Genomic DNA, 21,857 nt, shown 5'->3' on the forward strand with positions numbered 1-21,857 from the left:
CAACTTTTTAAAAAAAAAGCTTACATCTCTCACAACTCACAGGAATTATGGGACTTGCAACAAGTTTAAATCAGTAATTGATGAGTTATTGTTAATAGGCATAATGCGTTAGTGTGACTGACTAAGACCCATTGGTTTCAATTCATAAGAAATTTGAATTTTTTTCTTTTAATATTTGTTACTTGAAGCTTGGCTTAAGTAACAATATTTTAAATGAAGGCTGCCTTTCCTTTCAGGATCTGCAGCTGATAACCAGCCAGATTTTCAGTGAGAAAGCAGGCCAGATCATTTCATATGGCAATTGATGAGATAAGGAAATAGTACATTTGTACAATGGAATAAGTGCACACTGTGTCAGCATTAGCATTTCTTAAGTAGGCAGAAGCCTCATGAACCAGAAAATGTATATGATAAACGTTCAATAGATCTTCAGTTTACTTGGAAACTGTATAGCCAAATCACTGTGGCGAGGAGGGACTCAATGGCGCATGGAGCCATGTTTTGTTTCATCAAATCTCAGCTGAATACACGTTGAAAAGGATCAAGAATCTTGATACACTTGTTTCACTAGCTTTTGAAGTACCAGTAAGAATTAAGGATAGCATTGTTATTTTTGTCTAATTTGCCCTTTTGCTACTGCATAGACTGACTAACCACAATAAATTTGACTAATGAACTCTTTTAGTCTGAGCAATGTGCTGTTTTCTGATCTGGGTGATACAGCTGGCAGGCCATGCTATTTCCAATGCCTAGCCCATAGTATAAGGGTTCAATGTTTCTCCTCCAGTAAGCTACTATATATACTTCAAGCAGAAGGTTAAGATTTGTAATAAGCACGGGCTTGCCTATGGAAGCCAACTTTTAGCTTTGAGCATGAGTAAAATGTGTTGGCAAGAAACTTGAATTATAATAGTTCCCTGAAAAGGATCTCATTCCCACATGGATGCCACAACTAACCAGACCAATCGCCCAAATAGCACCTGATCACAGAAAGGACACTTACTGCATTGAGTGAAATCAAGGAAAGCATGAAATTGAAGTAGTCACTGTTGAAAACATCTCTGTTTTTCATGAACTTCAGGTTCTCATCTCGTACCATCTATTAGAGAGAAAAGAATGCACAAATTAAATGGCTGTAGCTGTTTCCACTACAAGAAGTAATGTGTAGTATTTCTGCTACCAACACAGCAACTAATTCTGTGGTTCTACCAACACAGCAACTAATTCTGTGGAAAATTAATTGGTCTTTTCTATAGGTGACAATTAGTAAACACGCACACATAATTAGAGTATTATTTCCCAAATTTATCTCCTTGCAGGGAAATTCCTTCCCCTCAACTTCCTCCCCTAACCCCCTTTCATGAGATCAGAAACAGGCCACATGGAAACTGAAGGCACAATGCATCTTTGAATTGTCCTACTTTTAATTACCTGATGTATGCACACTCAACAAAGGAAACAACATTCAAAAAATGCAACTTTGATACTTCTACACTAAAAAAATGAAGTTTGGAAGGGAACAAACGCTTCCCATTTCACAGCAGCTGTGTGTGTAAATGTTTCTAATGAGTTTTCAAATCAATTATGGGAAAGCTACGATGAGAGTGGCATTGGTAAGGATATTCCTCTGGTCAGGATATTATGCAGGACACTATCAGCACTGGCTACAGACATGGCAAGGCTCTTGGGAAGGTAGTAATGAGTTAGAGTAAAAAACCATAACAGGATAGAATGAGTATATTGAAAGATACTTAAGTCTAATTTAGTTAAGATTAAATTAAATCTAATTTGTTCTGGAGGTTTCAGTATTTTTAAGATTGGATTTATAAAAGTTTTTTAAAAAATCATAAACAAACTCCAAATCACCACCCCCCCCCCCCTTTAGTTCATTGCTCATCTTAAAGTTGCAATGGTACAGTGGTCATTCTGGCAGGATGTAAAAGAATGAAGCATTTTAGCCTATGATGCATTATATTATTGACTTCTTTCTGGTTATGATATGTACAGGATTAAAACCAGATTCAGTTACAGAAATACACCAGTTTAGCTGATACACATCAGATGGAAGCACCTGTGTATTATCAGGGCCTTCCTGAATTAAACTAATGCTTATTGCTAGTGCTGTTCTTTGATGAGGGAGCATTTCAGTTCATCCAAAGGTTTTGAGACAGTTAACTTGTTCAGGAAGGGCTCAAGCCATTCAATTCAAATACAAACATCTGCGGCCACAATTGGAGCAGTGTGTCCAATTCTGGGCTCCGCACTTTGGGAAGGATGTGAAGGCCTTGGAGAGGGTGCAGAAAAGATTTTCTAGAATGGTTCCAGGGATGAGGGACTTCAGTTACATGGATAGACTGGAGAAGCTAAGGTTATTCTCCTTAGAGCAGAGATGGTTAAGAGGAAATTTGATGGAAGTGTTCAAAATCATGAAAGGTTCCAATAAAAGTAAATAAAGAGAAACTGTTTCCATTGACGGATGGGTTGAGAACCAGAGGACACAGATTTAAGGTAATTGGCAACAAAAAAAAAGGCGACATGAGGAAAAACTTTTTTACACAGTGAGTAGTTATGATGTGGAATGCACTGCCTGAAAGGATGGTGGAAGCAGATTCAATCGTGGCTTTCAAGTAGGAATTGGATAAATACTTGAAGGGAAAAATTTGCAGGGCTACGGGGATAAGGAATTAACTAGATTGCTCTTACAAAGAGCTGGCACGGGCTCGATGAGCCGAATGGCCTCCCTCTGTGCTGTAACCATTCTATGATCTTGCATCTTTTAAAGTATATGTTTAAGTGGCACTTCTATTTTAGTTTCAAATGTACATTTTTGTTTGTTCTGGTCAAACTTCTAAAGATTTTGAAATGGTGCCTCAGGAAGTCAGAGCTCAGGTTTTCAGTCCTTCTTAAGTCATCAGAGGCGCAAAAAGGGAGCTATGAAGATCTGTGGTAGGGGTGACCTAGCAAACTCTATGTAAAGTCATTGTTAAGGGACATTATCAGGTCCAATTTTACTGCATTTTAGAGAAGATGCAACTGTTACTTTCCATATTCTAAGCTGCAATAATTATATGTATATAACTGTTAATCTGTTTGTCTTTACTATTACTTTATTTTATTGTTAATAAATTTGTTCAGTAGTTCAGAGCCAAGGTCTGTTACCACTTTCTGGAGTCCACAAAAGCGCAAGAGGACTTGTGATTATACACAGTAAGCTGAAGATAGTAATGGGTTATTGTTCAATTCCTGGATGCGCCGCATTACCAGACATTATGCTGTTAAGTTGTACTTTGGCTCAAAGGGAGCAATGGCTTATTACAGAAATGGTTTCGGGTGCCGAGGACAAGAAAAATGTGTGTACACGGGCCAAAAATGCTACAGTAATTTCATTTCCATAGTGAGTGCCAAATATTACTTGTGCATCGAGGGGGAAGGACAAAGCAAATAAAATATTCTGACATTGTGAAATGTCCGGAAGATAGCAATTAAGACATTTTCAACATTAAAGATATCACTTTATAAAAGTGCAACAGATTTTAAATAAGAGCATTTTCTGAAAAAACAATCATAGTAGGTGAAACCGCCAATTGATGAGTTACAAATGAATACTCTAACATTCTGGTCTCAGTCCCTTTTATAATACAATTCACATATTTGTCTAAACAGACACAGACATTTTAATTACTTTTATATCCTTCGACTTTTACACACATTATAACAGGGTTAGTGCAATCCATGACATATTCTCAAACAGTCAAATTTTGTTTACTTTTGATAATGACCAGGTAGAGTGTCCACCATCACTTAACTTTGGTGTTTAGACCAAATTAAAACCAAACAGAAGCATCGAGCCCAGCGGGCACCTGTTTTAACTAATTTTTTACAACAGTTCTGTAGGTGCTTTGTCCAAAGTACACTTTCTCATCACCCACTACCACCTTAATGACAGCCAGCGGTGTGAAGGATTCCTCCAACACACCGTATCATGGAATGGTAGCAAATAGCTTGAAAAATGTTATGAACAGTTGTCAAAAAGATTGTTTTTCTTTGTCGTTGTTGAATTTTAAGCATTTTCATTTTTGCTTTAAAAAGGCAGATTGAGGGATTAAAAACCTACAATCACATTGGGTATTTCTCAAAGGAACACTTGGACACACGAATCTCCATCAAAGACGGGCACCTCAGCACCTCACTCTACCGCAAGCCCACGGACAAACTCACGATGCTCCACTTTTCCAGCTTCCACCCTAACCATGTCAAAGAGGCCATCCCCTATGGACAGGCCCTGCGAATACACAGGATCTGCTCAGACGAGGAGGAACGCGATGGACACCTACAGACGCTGAAAGACGCCCTCGTAAGAACGGGATATGACGCTCGACTCGTCGATCGACAGTTCCGACAGGCCACAGCGAAAAATCGCATAGACCTCCTCAGAAGACAAACACGGGACACAACCAACAGACCCTTCGTCATCCAGTACTTCCCCGGAGCGGAGAAACTACGCCATGTTCTTCGCAGCCTTCAACATGTCATCGATGACGACCAACACCTCGCTAAGGCCATCCCCACGCCTCCACTACTCGCCTTTAAACAGCCACCTAACCTCAAACAGACCATCATTCGCAGCAAATTACCCAGCTTTCAGGAGAACAGCGTCCATGACACCACACAACCCTGCCACAGCAACCTCCGCAAGACATGCCAGATCATCGACACAGATACCACCATCACATGAGAGGACACCACCCACCAGGTGCATGGTTCATAATCCTGCGACTCGGCCAAAGTTGTCTACCTCATACGTTGCAGGAAAGGATGCCCCGGGGCATGGTACATCGGTGAGACCATGCAGACACTGCGACAACAGATCAACGGACACCGCGCAACAATCGCCAGACAGGAGGGTTCCCTCCCTGTCGGGGAACACTTCAGCAGTCAAGGACATTCAGCCTCCGATCTTCGGGAAAGCGTTCTCCAAGGCGGCCTTCGAGACACACGACTACGCAAAATCGTCGAGCAGAAATTGATAGCCAAGTTCCGCACCCATGAGGACGGCCTCAACCGGGATCTTGGGTTCATGTCACGCTATATGTAACCCCACCAGCTAAAAAAAAGTTATCCGTTTTTAATACAACTGGTCATTCTCTCTCTTTCTCTGCCTTTCGGGTGTCTCTCTCTCTGTCTGGCTTTGTGTTCTGACCGTTTGTGTATTCAGTAGTCTTGTATGTAATGTTTCTCTGTCTGAACTCCTTTGATTGCTTTGATTATATTTCTGCCGAGGTGTGATAACAGGCAGTTGGAAAGATTATCTGTAATCACCAGGCATTCTTCTGACTATATATGCTATACCTTTATGGAATCCTACACTCACCTGACGAAGGAGGAAAGCTCCGAAAGCTTGTGATTTCAAATAAAGCTGTTGGACTATAACCTGGTGTTGTAAGACTCCTTACATTTGTCCACCCCAGTCCATCACCGGCATCTCCACATCATCTCAAAGGAACAGCTAGGACCTCAGAGACCAGACAGGCTGGCTGCAAATAAACTTTACAAGGTGCGAATTGTTGAGAAAAACAATAGGCGGTCTAAAGTGCTAATTGGGTGAAATGGTCCCAAATTTCAGGTTGCGTGGCAAGCATCATATGTCATTGTCAAAGAATGGCTGTAAATTTAATTTGGACAGATAAGGAAAATGCAGCCTTCTGCTTCAGTGTATCTGTTGAATGATATATCTGGGTGACTTTATGCTGTGAAGGGTCAGTTTCAGCTTTCCAGCCAGCAGAAAGGTTCCAGGTTTAAGACTGTGTTGGCCAGCAGCAAACCTAGGCCAATTTAAAAGCAGCATGTTTCAGTGTGAGATGTGAGCTTCTATTTTAAAATCTATGTACAGAGAAAACATGAGGCATATTTATTATTTTATGTATGAAGAAGAATAGCAAAATGTACGTTTTATACCCTATGTTGATTATTTACATATTTTATTTAAATTAACAGTGGTTTACTATCGGAGTCTTGGCCTGATAGAGCAGATATTTATGCCACTTTTTAAAGATACGAAGAATCACGTGGCAGTGTGATATATATTCTAGCAGCTATAACAGTGACTACATTTTTAAAAGTATTTAATTGGTTATAATGTGCTTTGGGACATCCTGAGGTCGTAAAAGGCGCTATATAAATGCAAGTCTTTCTTTGATGTGACAGAGCTAAGTGTTCTCTGTTGCAATTCGTGGGTTTTGCTATTGTTTACCTAGATACTGGGCAGCAAAGGAGACGTGGGGGCTGCTTATAGGAGTGGCTGATAACGGTGAACCCAAGAAAAACCCAAAAACATGACAGCAATTAATTATTTCCTAACCTCCTTCAATGTGTACTTAGCTGAATAAACACTTTATGATCTTTCTCTTCAGTTGGATATTAAGACTGCTTCAGTGATTAGCTCCTTCTTACCTGGTAAATTCTGGCTGGCAATTTTTCCACGAAGAGTCCCTTCTTTTCTCCCTTCCTTACCAGCTTAGTCAACAGGGAAAGGCGGTCATTGTTTGGCCTATGAGGACGAGGTGATGACTGAGGTGAAATCTCAGGTGAAGAGGGAGCTGACCTAACGAAAGCAACAACATTTTTTTTTCAGATATACAAAAAACCACAAGAGGCAAGGTTAAACTCCAACAGCATTCCCAATTTTGCAAGAAAGTGTATAATTATTTTGTTAAACTTCAGAAGAAAACAGACTACAAGCAAAAAGTTTAATCTGGTGTGCTCGTACTCAGGATACACAATTTACAAGGTCATTTAGGAAAATAAAATCCACTGAAAAAGCACCCTTTGGAAAGTCTACAGTCATAATAAAAAACCCCAAATACTGTAGATGCTGGTAATCTGAAATATAAACAGAAAATGCTGGAAACTCTCAGGTCAGGCAGTATTTGTGGGGAGAGAAACAGTTAACATTTCAGGTCGATGACCTTTTGTCAGAACTGAGTTTCATCAGAACTGATGAAAGGTCATCGACCTGATACGTTAATTCTGTTTCTCTCTCCACTGATGCCGAATGTTTACAGCATTTTCTGCTTTTATTCTACAAAGTCATCCTTGATTTTTCAATCAGCTCACTTATCAGATTCATAATGAAAATGCTGCTCACCATTAAAAAGAGTGAAGTACCAACAGGGAATAATGACAATAAATAGAATTCATACTATTTTGCAGAGGAACTTAATTTTGTACAAGAATGGCTACTTGGGTGTGGTACTGGCACCCTTTCAAAAGGGGAAAAAACACAAATGAAATACCAAAGGTCGGGTGGTGATTAGGTTCTGAGTTACAGCAGCAATCTCAATATGACCACTGACATGATTTGTGGAGTTTTCAATAAGACTTTACTTACAAGGATAGATCCTCTGCCTCCTGCCGAACAACACTAACTCGGCTTTTCTTTGGTAAAACTGGAGAGTTCTGGTCCAACATTCGTTGGTAAAACAGCATGTAGGCATTCCAGTATCGGCGGCGGACTTCAGGATAGGGGTTTGCTTAAAAAAATATTTTAAATTCAATCTTGATTAACAATTTGTTTCATTAATTTAATCTTGTATGATAGTTCACTTTTAGGGTGCAACTTAAAACCCATTAAAAATGCTATCTTATTTTTTAAAAACGTAAACATTTCAAGTCATTAACAAAAATTTGTCTTGAGTTCTGAATGTAAAAAATTCAATGCTCCTAAACAGGTCATCGTTGAGTTCCAGAGGTTTTCATCATTTCTATATTTTTTTAAAATGTGGGTGTCGATGGCAAGGCTGGAATTTATTGCCCATCCCTAGTTGCCCTGAGGAGGTGGTGGTGGGCCTCTTAAACCGCTGCAGTCTGTGTGAAGGTACTCGTCCCAGCGATGGGGGACTGGGTGATGGTTAAGCCATTGAGTGCCGAGGAGAAGTAGTTAGGCTCTCTCTTGTTGGAGATGGTAATTGCCTGGCACTTGTGTGGTGCAAATGTTACTTGCCACTTATCAGCCCAAGCCAGGATGTTGTCTAGGTCTTGCTGCATGCGGGCACGGACTACTTCATTATCTGTAAATGGAGCTGAACACTGTGCAATCATCAGTGAGCAGCCCCGCATCTGACCTTATGACGGAGGGAATGTCACTGATGAAGCAACTGAAGCTGGTTGTGCCTAAAAAAATTCCCCCAGAAACTCCTGCAGTGACGTCCTAGGGGCTGAAATAATTTGTCTCCAACAACCACAACTCCAGCCACTGGAGTTTGTGTCCCCTGATCCCCACTGACTTCAGTTTTACTAGGGATCCTTGGTGTCACACTGTCAAATGCTGCCTTGATATCTGAACTTATCCTGATAATTCTTGATCCTGTTCATTCTTCTCTTAACCAGATATCTTTTTCTATTTTTATTTGAGATGCACAGAGGGATGGGAAGACAGAGTGAGGAAAGAATCCCATGTTTCCATAGTTGAAACATCACAGAAGCAATTAATGACGACAAATAGCAGGTGGGAAACTGGGTTCCTTAAGTTAATTTACTTTCTCCTCTTCCTGTTTATCTTCTACTGTGCCGCCCTCCCCACCTCTTGCAAAATTGCAAGTAACCAGTTCGCAGGTCTACGGCAATGTTGTTCCGTAATCAGCCAATAGGGAGCTCTCGACACGATCTGGTCCCTCCAATTTTCCCTACGGACGGTGGATTACCTATGTATGACAGTATACCTGAGGTGTGTGGGGCACAGTAAGGAAGAGAATGAATAGGAAAAAGAATATGCATGTACAAACTATGTCTGACCACTCGATCACACCAAGTACTTCCTGTAACAGAAAGCTACGTTCAAATCATTAATGCTTCCAATAAATAGCAGAGGGGCTTTGACATTTACACGACTAGGCTGATTTTACAAACCCTCTTAAACTGACTTTTAGTGCCTTTGCCTTCGGTGGGATATACCTATTTACTTTATTCAGGAGATTTTAATAGGGTCCAGTGTGCTACTTCATTTAATGTGATGTTAATTTGTTTTAGGCATCATTAATAGAATTAGGCTGGAACTTCAGTGGCCCTGTGTTATCCCATCTCCATCTTGCAACAACATTTAGAGTGCCACTAATAATGTGTCAAAACAGATTTCCTTCCATGCTTTGGACCTCTCGTTGTCTACCTCATTAACAAACTGGAAAAACAAAGGGGGTTTTACTGCTTTTCCTACCATCTCTTTCTAACCCCACCATTGGTCAGCCAAATGCCTCTTTTCAGCAGAATTGCTGGTTTCAAGGAAAGAGACAAACTCCAAGACCTTGTGCGTTCCACACCAACTTACATTGATCATAGACTTTAGGTCTGTACTCTCCACCAAAACATTCAAACTCCAACGTCTCATCATTTAGATCAAACTCTTCCACCACTGTGTCATTGAATTTGTACCATTTCCCTTTGCCACCAGCCCTGCAAAATCAAAAAGGAGTAATTAAGTAAGCCCAGAACCAGAACTAACCCAGTATGCAGCAAGTTACTCACCAGCTCTGTTCAGGTGCAACCCTGCTAAATTCCTTTATGTTTATATTTTCAAATTAACAGTTCACTGCAATTAAAAAAAAATCAATTTCTTGAACGATAATATATTTTTCACTCACCTCCTGTCCTTGATGAATGAGTAATAGTGTCCAGCGTGTGCCTGGCCACTATGGACAATCACTCCAACCAGCTCGTAGTTCTCAGTCGGGGCTCCTTTCTTTCTAGGAGATCCTCCACCCATGTGATCACCTGTTTTGCCATTTTCACCATGTTCAGAAGAGTGTTCTTGCCGTGCCATTCCAGACACTGTATACGGCTCCATGTTTAAAAGCCAAGGAAACTAGTAAGATAATGGGGAAACAAATAGAGATGGATTGTCGAGCAGTTCTTCATTTGTGCAAATTATAAATATTACTATAGTAAATCTATTAGTAATGAGCATAACACAGTGGACAAATGTATTGACAGTGAGCAATAAAATTCTTAACTCATCGTCTCTGAATAAAATACATAGAGCCAAAGACAATTTTGTGGTGCTAATTTCCCTTGCAGCGATTCTGTTAAGCTGCTCTTCATTTGTTTTTTTTTAAAAACTTTTGTGGGGTGAAGATGCAGACATTATTTTCCAATTTAAAAGAACGAGTTGGGGCGGTGAAGGGAAGAGCAGGCATAGAAGAAACAACTGCTTGTACATCCAGGACCAGGTACAAAATTTTTTTTTAAAAAAAGATGACTATGTTTTGGGGTATTGTTACTTATTCCACTCTGGCTCAATGTCACCAGATACTCCCTTAAATGGACTGCTATGAATCAGAGCATTTGTATACCTTGGAAAATGATTGAGACCCCCAAGGATCGAACAGAGAACCCTTGCCACTTTATGCTGGTTCACTGGAATGTACCACATGCCACCATGTGATTCTCGTCAGTTTTGACTGGCAGATTGAATATATATAATTAGATTAACACTCAGGCCATAAACCGATAGGCAATTTATTTTGGTGTAGAACAGATAGAAGAACAGTACTCGGTACAAAACATATCAGAAACATTATAAACTCCTCTTTGGTCTCTTTCTCAACATACATTGAACCATGTAAACAGATGCTCACAATGCCTCTGGCCACAGCTGTCTACCAAAATGACTACAGAGAAGCACTGATCGCACTCTATGCATAGGCCTGATCAAAGTCTTCACCCCAAACTGTTAATCTTGAATCACTATCCAGATTGTACTTCACCTAAAAGGTTTTGAATTGAAGGAGATGAAAATTTCACTGCTTTGTGCCAAATACTTTGAATAATCTGCCAGATAGGTCCCCATTTAAGTACAATAGCTCCAATCAGACTATTCCTATCAAGGCCCTCCAGAACGACTCCAGCCTTGCCAAGAGATGTGGATATAAGCCAAACAGTAATGCAAATTCCCTCCGACTTGCAGAAAACAGCTAGTAATAACTGATCTAAACTTGTGCATACTGTTAGTAATAAACAATGCCAATCAGTAATTTAATATGGACAAAAATACATTTTTGTCGATTATCCCATGATTTTGTCCATATGGATGATGACATACTCACACTCATTTGTATATGGAAGTTGAATGAATGAGGAATAATCATTTTGTTTTTTTTATTTTCTATCCCCTTAAGAAGTTAGCACAATATACAGGCTACACATTTACCCGTATTTGTTCATCGTACTTGATAGAACGCCCACTTTCCCAGTCGAAACCGAATCTCATTAAATGGATGACTAACACACTGGGTAGAGACTTGATGCACATTCGCTTCACAGTTGTCCTCTGGAAGAAGGAACACAAAAAATAAACATATGCATAGCAACAGCACTCCTATACATGAGGGGAAAAAAAACATCTTCTAGTCTATATTACAAAAGCTGCTAAATATACTTGCTGACAGTTGTTAAAGGGAACACAGAAATATGGCCACTCCCACTTTCAAACGTGCATATAGATTCAGTTGCATAATTCAGCAAATCTTATACCATAGTGGAATCTTTACTGTAAAACAACTTGCATTTATATAACATCTTTAACATAGAAAACATCTAAGAGGTGATTTTTAAGGAGGGTCTTAAAAAGGAAGAGTGAAGTGGAGAGGTTTATGGAGGAATTCTAGAGTGTAGAGCCTAGACAACTGAAGGCATGGCTGCCAATGGTGGGTGAAGGGAGGGAGGGATGCACAAGAGGCCAGAATTGGAGTAACAGAGTGTTCTGGGGAGGTTGTGGGGCTAGAGGAGGTTAGAGAGAGGGAAGGGCGAGGCCTCGAAGGGATTCAAATACAAAGACGAGAATATTAATTTGGAGGCATTGGGAGACCGGACACCAACGTAGATCAGCAAGGATGGGGTGATAGGTGAGCGGGACCTGGTGCGGGATAGGATACAGGCAACAGAGTTTTGGGATGAACTGAAATTTATAGAGGGTGAAGAATGCGAAGCCGGCCAGGAGAGCATTGAAGAGTCAAGTCTGGAGATGACAATGGATGAGGGTTTCAGTGGCAGATGGCCTGAGGAAGGGCAAAGGCAGGTGATATTACACAAGTGGAAGTAGATGGTTTTGTGATGGAGAAGATATGGAGTCAGAAGCTCATTTAGAATGCAATGATAAATGCCAATAAAAAAAATTTTTAAATAGAATTTTGTTACATGTGGTTCAACTGCTGAAACCGTGAGGGGAAATCGCCAGAAAGTGACATCAACAAAATGAAGTTTTCTTCTGTAGGCCTCAATAAGATTGCAATTGGTTGTTTTTAAAATTTCTTTCCTGAACTTCAGATACTTTTAGCATTAATATTGTTTTACTAACAAGTATCATGGAAAATTAGGTCATTTTTCTGTAGCTCACTACATGACCGGACGTCTTGAGATCCTATGCTACAAAACATCTTACATGATGTGGATCTATGGCAATTGAAACGATACACAGCAAACAATCTAATGACAATTAACATTTGTTCAAAAAATATCAAAAATTCATCAATTATAAATAAAAATGGTTAGCAATAAATTCTAATAGAGCAATCTAATTTTTGATCTTATGTTTAAATATCAGACGGTCACACTTAATTCAACTTCTGACCCACAGTGAAGGCACTTTTCTTTTATAAACTTAAAAAGACAAAAAAGCTGATATACACAACCATGTTGGTGAGAATCTGAAAAAAATAATATTCTGTATATGACACTTTATCAGACAATCTGATGAAAAGGTATGTCTGAACACTAATCATCTTTACCTTTAAGATGTAGACTGACCTATATATTTTTATCTGATATCCAGAAATTGCTTTTTTTGTTGTTCTCGCCTTTTTGCATTTTGCCAGGTCTTGGAATCTGTTTGACCTACAGTTGAGCTTCAAGTCCCACATTATATCTATCACCAGGACTGCCTATTTCCATCTGTGAAACACCAACAACCTCCACCCCTCATCCATGCTTTTGTCAATTCTAGCCTCGATTTGACCAGTGACCACCTTGCTGGTCTCCCACCCTCCACAAATGACAACTAGTCCAAATCGTAGCTTCCTGTATCCTGTCCCACACTAAGCCCTGCTTGCCCTTCACTCTGTTCTTGCAAAACAATATTGGGCTCCTTTACCTCAACATGTTAAAATTTGAACCCCATGTCCTCTTCAAATCCGTCCAAGGCCTTGCTCTGCCCTATCGCTGCAACCTCCTCCAGCCTTATGTACTCTCTCACACTCTTTGGTCTTCTAAACTAAACAAATACAACTCTACTGCTGAAACGTACAAGGCTGCCAGCACCCAAACTTCAGATATGGTTCTCATCAGCTCTGGATTTGAACTTCTAGCCCTTTGTTGCTGACTTTCTCACATTCAGTTTTAGAGAAAGTCAGAAAACAGTTTTTGGTGCAAGGTCCACCAACAGGTCTCTGGATAACACGACCCTGTGCTCATCAAGGTAATCTGTTTGAATGTCTCTCATTCAACTCCTGATCAATGTGAACTGCTGCACTCAGTGGTGATAAAAACTCCGTTGAGTTTAAGCATTTCAGTAACCTTACCTTTTCTTTACACTTCTCACAGTAGTACGCATTGCCTCCTTCAAGCACCTCGCCTCTCACAAACTGATCCAGTGAGATCTCCAGGCTTTGGCATGATGTCACTCCCAGGTTCAGTGCCATGAATGCTTCCTCACGCTCATATCTACAGGGAAAGATGATTAGAAACTCAAATTTTAATGGAGTGCATCAACTGTCATATTTAGTTAGCATTTGTTAGCTCTGAAGATAACAAGTGCTGAAGATTTATCTTATTCCAATAGTTAAAGTGAAGCCCTAAATAAAATTTAACTACATACCTTTGGTACACAAATTAAAGTTGTCACCTGGTTGGGGAACCACTGAGATTTAAGAGTACTTAGCAATTTACAACAATTCTTTTGAAGGAAGTGGCACCAGAAGAATGATTTCATACAGGTGGGTCAGCTCCAAGTGCACTAGGCTAGAGAAAAATCAAGAGGTACTCAGGGCTGGAAGGGAACTTCGAAGGTGAGAGGTTCAATTGCCTTCAAAAGAAAGAATGAGAAAACTGCGCCAAAAGGGAAGTGAATCTAACATTTTTATCCCCATTCAGCCTCCATATACAAATAAGTTGTCCTAAAACAGTACAGAAAAGAGGAATTGGAAACCAGATCTTAATTTTGAGGTTAACCCGGGAGCATAAAAGTGATCACCTTCTTCAGATCTACCTCTTCATTCATGTTCATGACATCTTTTACTGCTGCTCTGTATTCATTTTGATCTTTGTGAAACATTTTGGATCCTCTTACAAAATTAATGGAATTACATAAATGCAAGCTGTGTCTTGGATGTAATATTTTTTAACCCCAGTGGCTAATTGACTCCATGCAGGCACAAAGCAATTTGATACTACAGTCCAGCAAAGATCTTCCCCAACTACTGAGAAAGGTATTGGAATGAAGAAAATAGTCATAAAAAAGGCATGCAGGACTTTATACTCAGGCTGGTAGCAGGTGAGTTCCTAATTATGGATGTGCTGTGTGCAGGCTGGCCAAAGGGAGTGGCTAAAAATGTCTAATGAAGGTTAAGCATTACCCCCTTCCCCATGGCACTTAGCAGTTACCTTTAGAGTGGCTTAGCAGAGGCCAACGAGAATATTGCTTACCCCATGATGAAATGATCTAGGAGGGTTAGACAATTTTTTTTTAGCACAACAATAGTTTAGAAATAGGAGGGATTAGACTAAGGGCAAATGTGAGGCAGTCTAAGATGAGATTGGAGCATGTGTGCACAAATGCACGTAGCGTGGCAAATAAGGTTGGTGAGCTGCAGGCTCAAGTCGCCACATAGGACTAAGATATAGTGGCAATGACAGAGACCTGGCGCAAAGAAGGGGAGGATTGGGTACTTAATATTCCTGGCTACAAGGTATTCGGGAAAGAAAGGAGGTTGTGGGGGGGGCTGCGGTGGTGATGGTTCGTGGCAGTATTGATAAAATAAATTATAGCACTTGAAAGGGATGATGTAGTTGAAGGGTCAAAGACAGAATCTATTTGGTTAGAATTAAGGAACAATGAAGGAGCTATTACGCTATTGGGTGTATACTATGGGCCACCAAATAGTGGGAAGGAGCTAGAGGAGCAAATTTGCAGGCAAATTACAGAAAGATGCAAGAACCATATAGAGTAGTAATAATGGGGGACTTCAAATATCCCAATATAGACTGGGACAGTAATAGTGTAAAGGGCAAAAAGGGGGAGGAATTCCTGAAATGTGTTGAAGAGAACTTTCTGGAACAGTGCAATTCCAGCCCAAAGAGGAAGGAAGCAGTGCTGGATCTAGTTCTGGGGAAATGGGGCAGGTGGAGCATGTTTCAGTGGGGGAGCATTTGGGGAACAGTGATCATAATATCATGAGGTTTAGAACAGTTATGGAAAAGGAGCAATCAAATGTGAAAATGCTTAACTGGACGAGGGCAAATTTCAGTGAGTTAAAAAGGGGTCTTATCCAGGTGGATTGGAATCAAGAATTGGTAGGCAAAACAATAACTGATGGGAGGCCTTCAAGGAGGAGACGCATCCCTAACGAGGGGGAACGGAAGGGTATCCAAAGCTAGAGCTCTCTGGATGACTAAAGATAGAAAGATTAAAATGAAACAGAAAAGGGAAGCTGAAGACGAATGTAAGGTTCATTATACAGTAGAGAACCAAGCTAAATACAGAAAAGTACAGAGGAGACCTAAAAAAGGGAATAAGAGGGGCAAAGAGAGTGTATCAGAATAGATTAGTGGCTAACATTAAAGGGATCCCAAAAGTCTTTTATAACCATATAAATAGTAAAAGGGTAGTCAAAGGAAGCGTGGGTCTGATTAGGGACAAAAAAGATCATCTTGTGCAGGCAGAGAGCATGGCTGAGGCACTAAATGAATACTTCACATCCGTCATCACTAGAGAAGAGGATGCTGCATTGTAGCAGTAAAAGGAGGAGGTAGTAGCGATATTGGATAGGATAAAAATAGATAAAGGAGGTATTTAAAAGATTGGCAGAACTCAAAGTAGAAAAGTCACCCAATCCAGATGGGATGCATCCTAGGTTACGGAGGGAAGTAAGGGTGGAAATTGGAGAGGCTCTGGCCACAATCTTCCAATCCTCTTTAGATATGGGGATGGTGCCAGAGGACTGGAGGATTGCAAATGTTATATCCCTGTACAAAAAAGGAGAGAGGGATAAACCCAGCCATTATAGGCCAGTCAGCCTAATGTTGATGGCAGGGAAACTTTGAGAGACAATAATGAGAACAAAATGAATCGGCATTTGGAAAAGTATGGGCAAATGAAAGTCAGCACGGATTTGTTAAAGGAAAATCGTGTTTGACTAACTTGATTGAGTTCTTAGATGAAGTAATGGAGAGGGTTGATGAGGGTAGTGTGGTTGATGTGTATACAGACTTTCAAAAGGCATTCGATAAAGTACCACTTAATAGATTTGTTAGCAAAATTAAAGCCCATGGGATTAAAGGGACAGTGGCAGCGTGGATACAAAATTGGCTAGGGGACACAAAGTAGAGAGTAGTGGTGAACAATTGTTTTTCAGACTGGAGGGAAGTATACAGTGGTGTTCCCCAGGGGTTGGTATTAGGATCACTTAATTAATGAGCTGGACTTGGGTATAGAGGGTATAATTTCAAAGTATGTAGATGACACAGAACTTGGAAATTTAGTAAATAATGTGGAGGATAGTAACAGACTTCAGGAGGACAGACAGACTGGTTAAATGGGCAGACACATGGCAGATGAAATTTAACAGAGAAGCGTGAAGTGATGACTTTTGGTAGGAAGAACAAGGAGAGGCAATATAAACTAAACGGTACAATTTTCAAGGGGATGCAGGAACAGGGAGACCTGGGGTGCACGTACACAAATCTTTGAAGGTGGCAGGACAAGTTGAAAAAGCACATGGGATCCTGGGCTTTATTAATAGAGGCATAGAATACAAAAGCAAGGAAGTGATGCTAAACCTTTATAAAACACTGGTTAGGCCTCAGCTGGAGTACTGTGGCCAATTATGGGCACCACACTTTAGGAAGGATGTTAAGGACTTAGAGAGGGTGCAGAAGAGATTTACCTGAATGCTGCCAGGGATGAGGGGTTTCAGTTTTGTGAAGAGACTGGAAAAGCTGGGGTTGTTCTCCTTAGAACAGAGAAGGTTGAGGGGAGATTTGTAGAGGTGATAGAGAACTTTAGCAAATAGTTTCTCCTTATTTACTCTTTCAAAACCGCTCATGATCTCGGAGAAACAGTTTCCGGTGGCAGAAGGGTCGGTAACCAGAGGACACAGATTTAAGGTGATTGGCAAAAGAGCCAGAGGCGACATGAGGAAACTTTTTTTTTAACACTGAGTTGTGATGATCTGGAATGCACTGCCTGAAAGGGTGGTGGAGGAGGCAGATTCAATAGTAACTTTCAAAAGTGAATTGGATAAATACTTGAAGGGAAAAAAATTATAGGGCTATGAGGAAAGAGCAGGGGAATGGGACTAATTGGGTAGCTCTTTCAAAGAGCCGGCTCAGGCACGATGGGCCGAATGGACGACTCCTGTGTTGTGCCTACTATGATACTAATGCAACTTCCTCCTCCATTCTCAAAAAGCTTGCAAAGATTAAGTTGCAGTATTCCTCTCTACATAAAATCTTCAACAATTCATCACATCTTAGGGTTAGTTTTCTGTTTCTTGAAAAACATGGTTGTTAACCTATGTGGGGGAACGCTACTGACCTGTGAGGACAATCTTTGCAGATCTTCTGATCAGAGAAGATGCCCTGGAAAGTGTTCTTAAAAAACTGTTCACGTCCCAGTTTCTGTCAAAATACAATGGTATCATGAATTGTACCATGAAAACGATGTACAGGAGAATCTGTATATGCCCGAGCGTTGTCATGTGCCTACCTTGAGGTGCTCATCCAGTTGGTCTATCAGGCTGGTAAAAAACTCATATGCATCTTGCTGCTCACGTACATACAGCTCCTTATTCCACATTTTGAAAATCTGAGAGGATAAGTAGGTAGCCAAAGAATTAATACACAATATTTGCTAAAGTTCTCAGTGCAATTTGCTAAAACATTGTCTGGGCAACAGTTTATTTTATAAGTTACATGTACATTTATTTATTTTCCTCCTCCTTTTCAAAACACAACTAAACTCAGCAAAGGCAGCAGATAGGTAAACTGTTTTTGGGTCTTTCCTTGTGCTGCTGTGCACTCAGCTAATGGTAGGTTTGCAACTGGGACTTATTCAAATTTTCTTTCCTCTGTGAGGAGTTAACGAGCCAGAACTATGCACCTTCCAACAACATGGCTGAGATTGAGAACTCAGTGTTGGAAATAGTGGAGGTGCAACAAGCCACAAAATGGGAAAAGGCCATTTAATCCATTGGAGCATCAGAAGAGCTGGAGATCACTGTGGTAGGGTGGGGCAAGGTCATGGAGAGATTTGAAGGCAAAGACAAGAATCTTCAAGTCAATTTGTCGGGCGAAACAGTAGAGCTTGCTAAGGATGGAAGTGGTGGGTTACCGTATTTGGGATGAGTTGTTTATGGAGAGTGGAAACAGGGTGGCTGACAAACAGAACACTGAAGAAATTGAGTCGAGGTGAAAAAGGTAAAACTGAAGTTTTGGCAGCAGATGTTGAGGTGGAAAAAGTGTGTGGGGTAAGTAACAATATTGGAAATGGATCAGATATTGGGGGGGGGGGGGCGGGGGGAGGAGATGAGCTGAGATCACGATTAAGCAGTGCATCAAGGTACTGAACCTCTAGACTTAGCCTGAGATGGCAGCCGGGGAGTTTCATGGAATTAAGGTCAGAGGCATACAAGTTTTTGCGGCAGCTGAAGAGGGTGCTTTCAGTTTTGATGACATCAAGCTGAAGAAAATTATGGCTCATCCAGAACTTTGTGTTGGATGGGCAGTTGGAGACAAAGTGGTGTCAGCATAGGTTTGGAAGTTGACCCAATGCTCCCGAATTGATGTCACTGAGGGGAAGCATACCAATGAAGACAAAACCATAGACCAAGCCCTAGGTAGACCAGAGCTAACCCAGTAGGCAGAAGAGACGACTTCGGAAGGAAACTAATTTTATATGATGCACAAATAGCCCTGTAAGCACAGAGGCAGACTATGAAGGAGAGATGTTCGACAAGAATTAAGGGGAGAGGATAACGATGGAGATCAAGCTGCAGTTGCAGTTACACAAAACGATGCTGGTTAAACATTGCCCCACACAGACCACATACAAGTGTTTGTGGCAGTTTCAATCTTTGGGATATGTGGAATTAGTTGATCCCAGCCAGGGCAGCATGGGCTGGGGGAAGGGGAAAATAAATTCAGCTAAGGATCCCACTCCTGATATGTATCCAGCGATCCCAACTGGAAAATACATGGACATGAAGGGACGAAACAGATTTGGATTTGATTGTGATGTCTTCTCAAGGTCAAACAGTCCACCGACATATACTATATAGGTTTACACAAGAATGGTTGCTGGAGGCAGATACTGGGAGCTGCCTGTACCAGTAAGACTGCACCTCAGCATACCACTGTCTATACAACAGGAGTAGTAAGGAAGAAATAATCTTAGCTTGTCCATTGAGTTATTCAAGCTTTTAAGTGGAGTTCCATGTCAGCCATACAGTGTTTGTGGAATCATAGCGCTGACCTCTGCTCAGTTTGAAAGCTCTCACTAATCAGAATGAAGAGATGTCACGGACCCAAACATATTTTCCCCTTTCCTGCAAAGGCCGAGTATCCAGCCCCATTCCAAGATTCAGGTCCATCTAGATTTGATCACATAATTCTAGCTGACATTTCAGTGCAGTACTGAGTGAGTGTTGTGATCACTACATATAGGGACTACCTTCAAAAGTAAGTAATTTATTATGTAGCACTCAGACATCTTGAGGATGTGATAAGGTACTATATAAATTAAAAATTCATTTGTATCTGAATTCTTTTCAGCTGCATTTGTTTTGACAGGTATAAATCTAAAAAGGTCATAAATCACCTACAAGCTCACGGTCCGATTAATATTCTTTACCCCATCATTAAAATTCACATTCAAGGCCCAGAGCATTTGCATTTTCTTCAAGCCTTGGTACCAAATCAATGCTCCTCGACTCGCTGCTGCTTCAACCTAGTGCACATTCAGTACAATTGGTGACAGTCTATTCCACAAGTTAACCGAGTGTTAAGTAATTACTCCGTTACATAAAATTTGATATTTACTTAGCTTTTCAAAACATTTCAGTTTTCTTTTCCTGGTTTGACACATAGAACTACTCCCACATCCATCCTAGTGTTTGGCATCTGCATGTGCCGGGTTCAAGGGTGTGTGACGACTAGACTGTATTATCTAGAATGTTGGGCAAAACTTGTAAACTCGGCTTCTCGTTGATCTGACTAAGATGAGATATTCTTGCTCAAACACCACAAACTTCTCAAATGATTTGTCCAGCATACTTCAAATGTATTTTACTGAAGGAAATGTCCAGTTGATTAAACATTGAAAATAAGAATATACCATATTATCTAAGTTTCTAACCTTCCAGAAGGTCTCTGGGACGTAATATTGCAATTTGCTTTCCATCAGGTGCCCGAAGAGGGACTGAACCTGATAGAACACGTTCTCTTCTGGATTCTCATCATCGTCGTCATCTACTGACAGCATTGCCTGTGGGAAGGGGGAAAAACTGAAGGTGAGAGAAATCTAAAATAAGCCCACAGCATATTTTTTTCTGTTTACTAATGTAAAACATCCATTGAAGCATAGATTATTTTTAAAATTCATTCTAAGGATATGGGTGTCACTGGCGAGGCCGGCATTTATTGCCCATCTCAAGTTCTCCCGAGAAGGTGGTGGTGGTCCTGGCTTGCTAAGCCACTTCAGAAGGCAGTTGAGTCACTCATTCATTTTGGAATGAAAAATGAGGAGAGACAATATAAACTAAATGGCACAATTTTAAAGGGAGTGCAGTAACAGAGAGAACTGGGGGTTCACATACATAAATCTTTGAAGGTGGCAGGAAAAGTTGATAAGGCTGTTAAAAAAGCATACGGGATCCTTGGCTTTATAAATAGAGGCAGAGAGTGCAAAAGCAAGCAAGGAAATAAACCTTTAAAAATCGCTAGTTAGGCCTCAGCTGGAGTATTGTGCCCAATTCTGGGCACTGCACTTTAGGAAGGATGTCAAGGCCTTGGAGAGGGTGCAGAGGAGATTTACTAGAATGGTACCAGGGATGAGGGACTTCAGTTATGTACAGGGACTAGAAAAGCTAGGATTGTTCTCCCTGGAGCAGGAGAGGTTATGGCAAGATTGAGACGACCGAAGCCATTGGCTGAGGCTGAAGCAGACCGTTCCCAACCTTGGCGTCCTATTTGACCCGGAGATGAGCTTCCGACCACGTATCCGCTCCATTACCAAGACCACCAACTTCCATCTCCATAACATCGCCTGTCCACGGAGTGCGGCAGGGCAGAGTGAAGCAGCTGCAAGTTTGGTGAGTGTGGGAAGGAGGTGCTGCTTTGCCTTGCTTTTCCTAACTTTTACCGCAGAGCGGCGGCGGACCTGAGCGGCAGAAGACTTGAGAGTGAGGAATAAAAGCGGCAGCAGACCTGCAACAAGAGAAAACTACTGTGCGACGTCACAGGTGAGGCAGGAGAGTCCGAGAGGTGAGCATAGTATAAAAGGAGAGACTGAGAGCGGGAGGAGAGTCTGAGAGGTGAACGCAGGGTAAATCTAAGGCAAGTCATGGCAGCACAGCTCGCACCTGTGATATGCTCCTCCTGCA

General features: G+C 41.0%; 1 protein-coding gene across 2 annotated transcripts in view; it reads right to left on the bottom strand.

Moving 5' to 3' along the window:
• The window catches only part of usp24 (ubiquitin specific peptidase 24), a 186,044-nt gene that overhangs the window by 32,299 nt on the left and 131,888 nt on the right, over positions 1–21,857 (bottom strand). For both annotated transcript variants that reach the window (XM_067990069.1, XM_067990068.1), the window contains exons 43-52: positions 20,612–20,740; positions 17,966–18,064; positions 17,795–17,877; positions 13,563–13,704; positions 11,198–11,317; positions 9,633–9,853; positions 9,320–9,444; positions 7,388–7,529; positions 6,451–6,601; positions 1,004–1,099 (exon numbers count right to left, since the gene is read on the bottom strand). In XM_067990069.1, the coding sequence (XP_067846170.1) occupies positions 1,004–1,099; positions 6,451–6,601; positions 7,388–7,529; positions 9,320–9,444; positions 9,633–9,853; positions 11,198–11,317; positions 13,563–13,704; positions 17,795–17,877; positions 17,966–18,064; positions 20,612–20,740 (1,308 nt within the window). The remainder of the gene's footprint in view (positions 1–1,003; positions 1,100–6,450; positions 6,602–7,387; positions 7,530–9,319; positions 9,445–9,632; positions 9,854–11,197; positions 11,318–13,562; positions 13,705–17,794; positions 17,878–17,965; positions 18,065–20,611; positions 20,741–21,857) is intronic.

The sequence above is a fragment of the Heptranchias perlo genome, chromosome 9, assembly GCF_035084215.1.
Source record: "Heptranchias perlo isolate sHepPer1 chromosome 9, sHepPer1.hap1, whole genome shotgun sequence".
NCBI lineage: Eukaryota > Metazoa > Chordata > Chondrichthyes > Hexanchiformes > Hexanchidae > Heptranchias > Heptranchias perlo.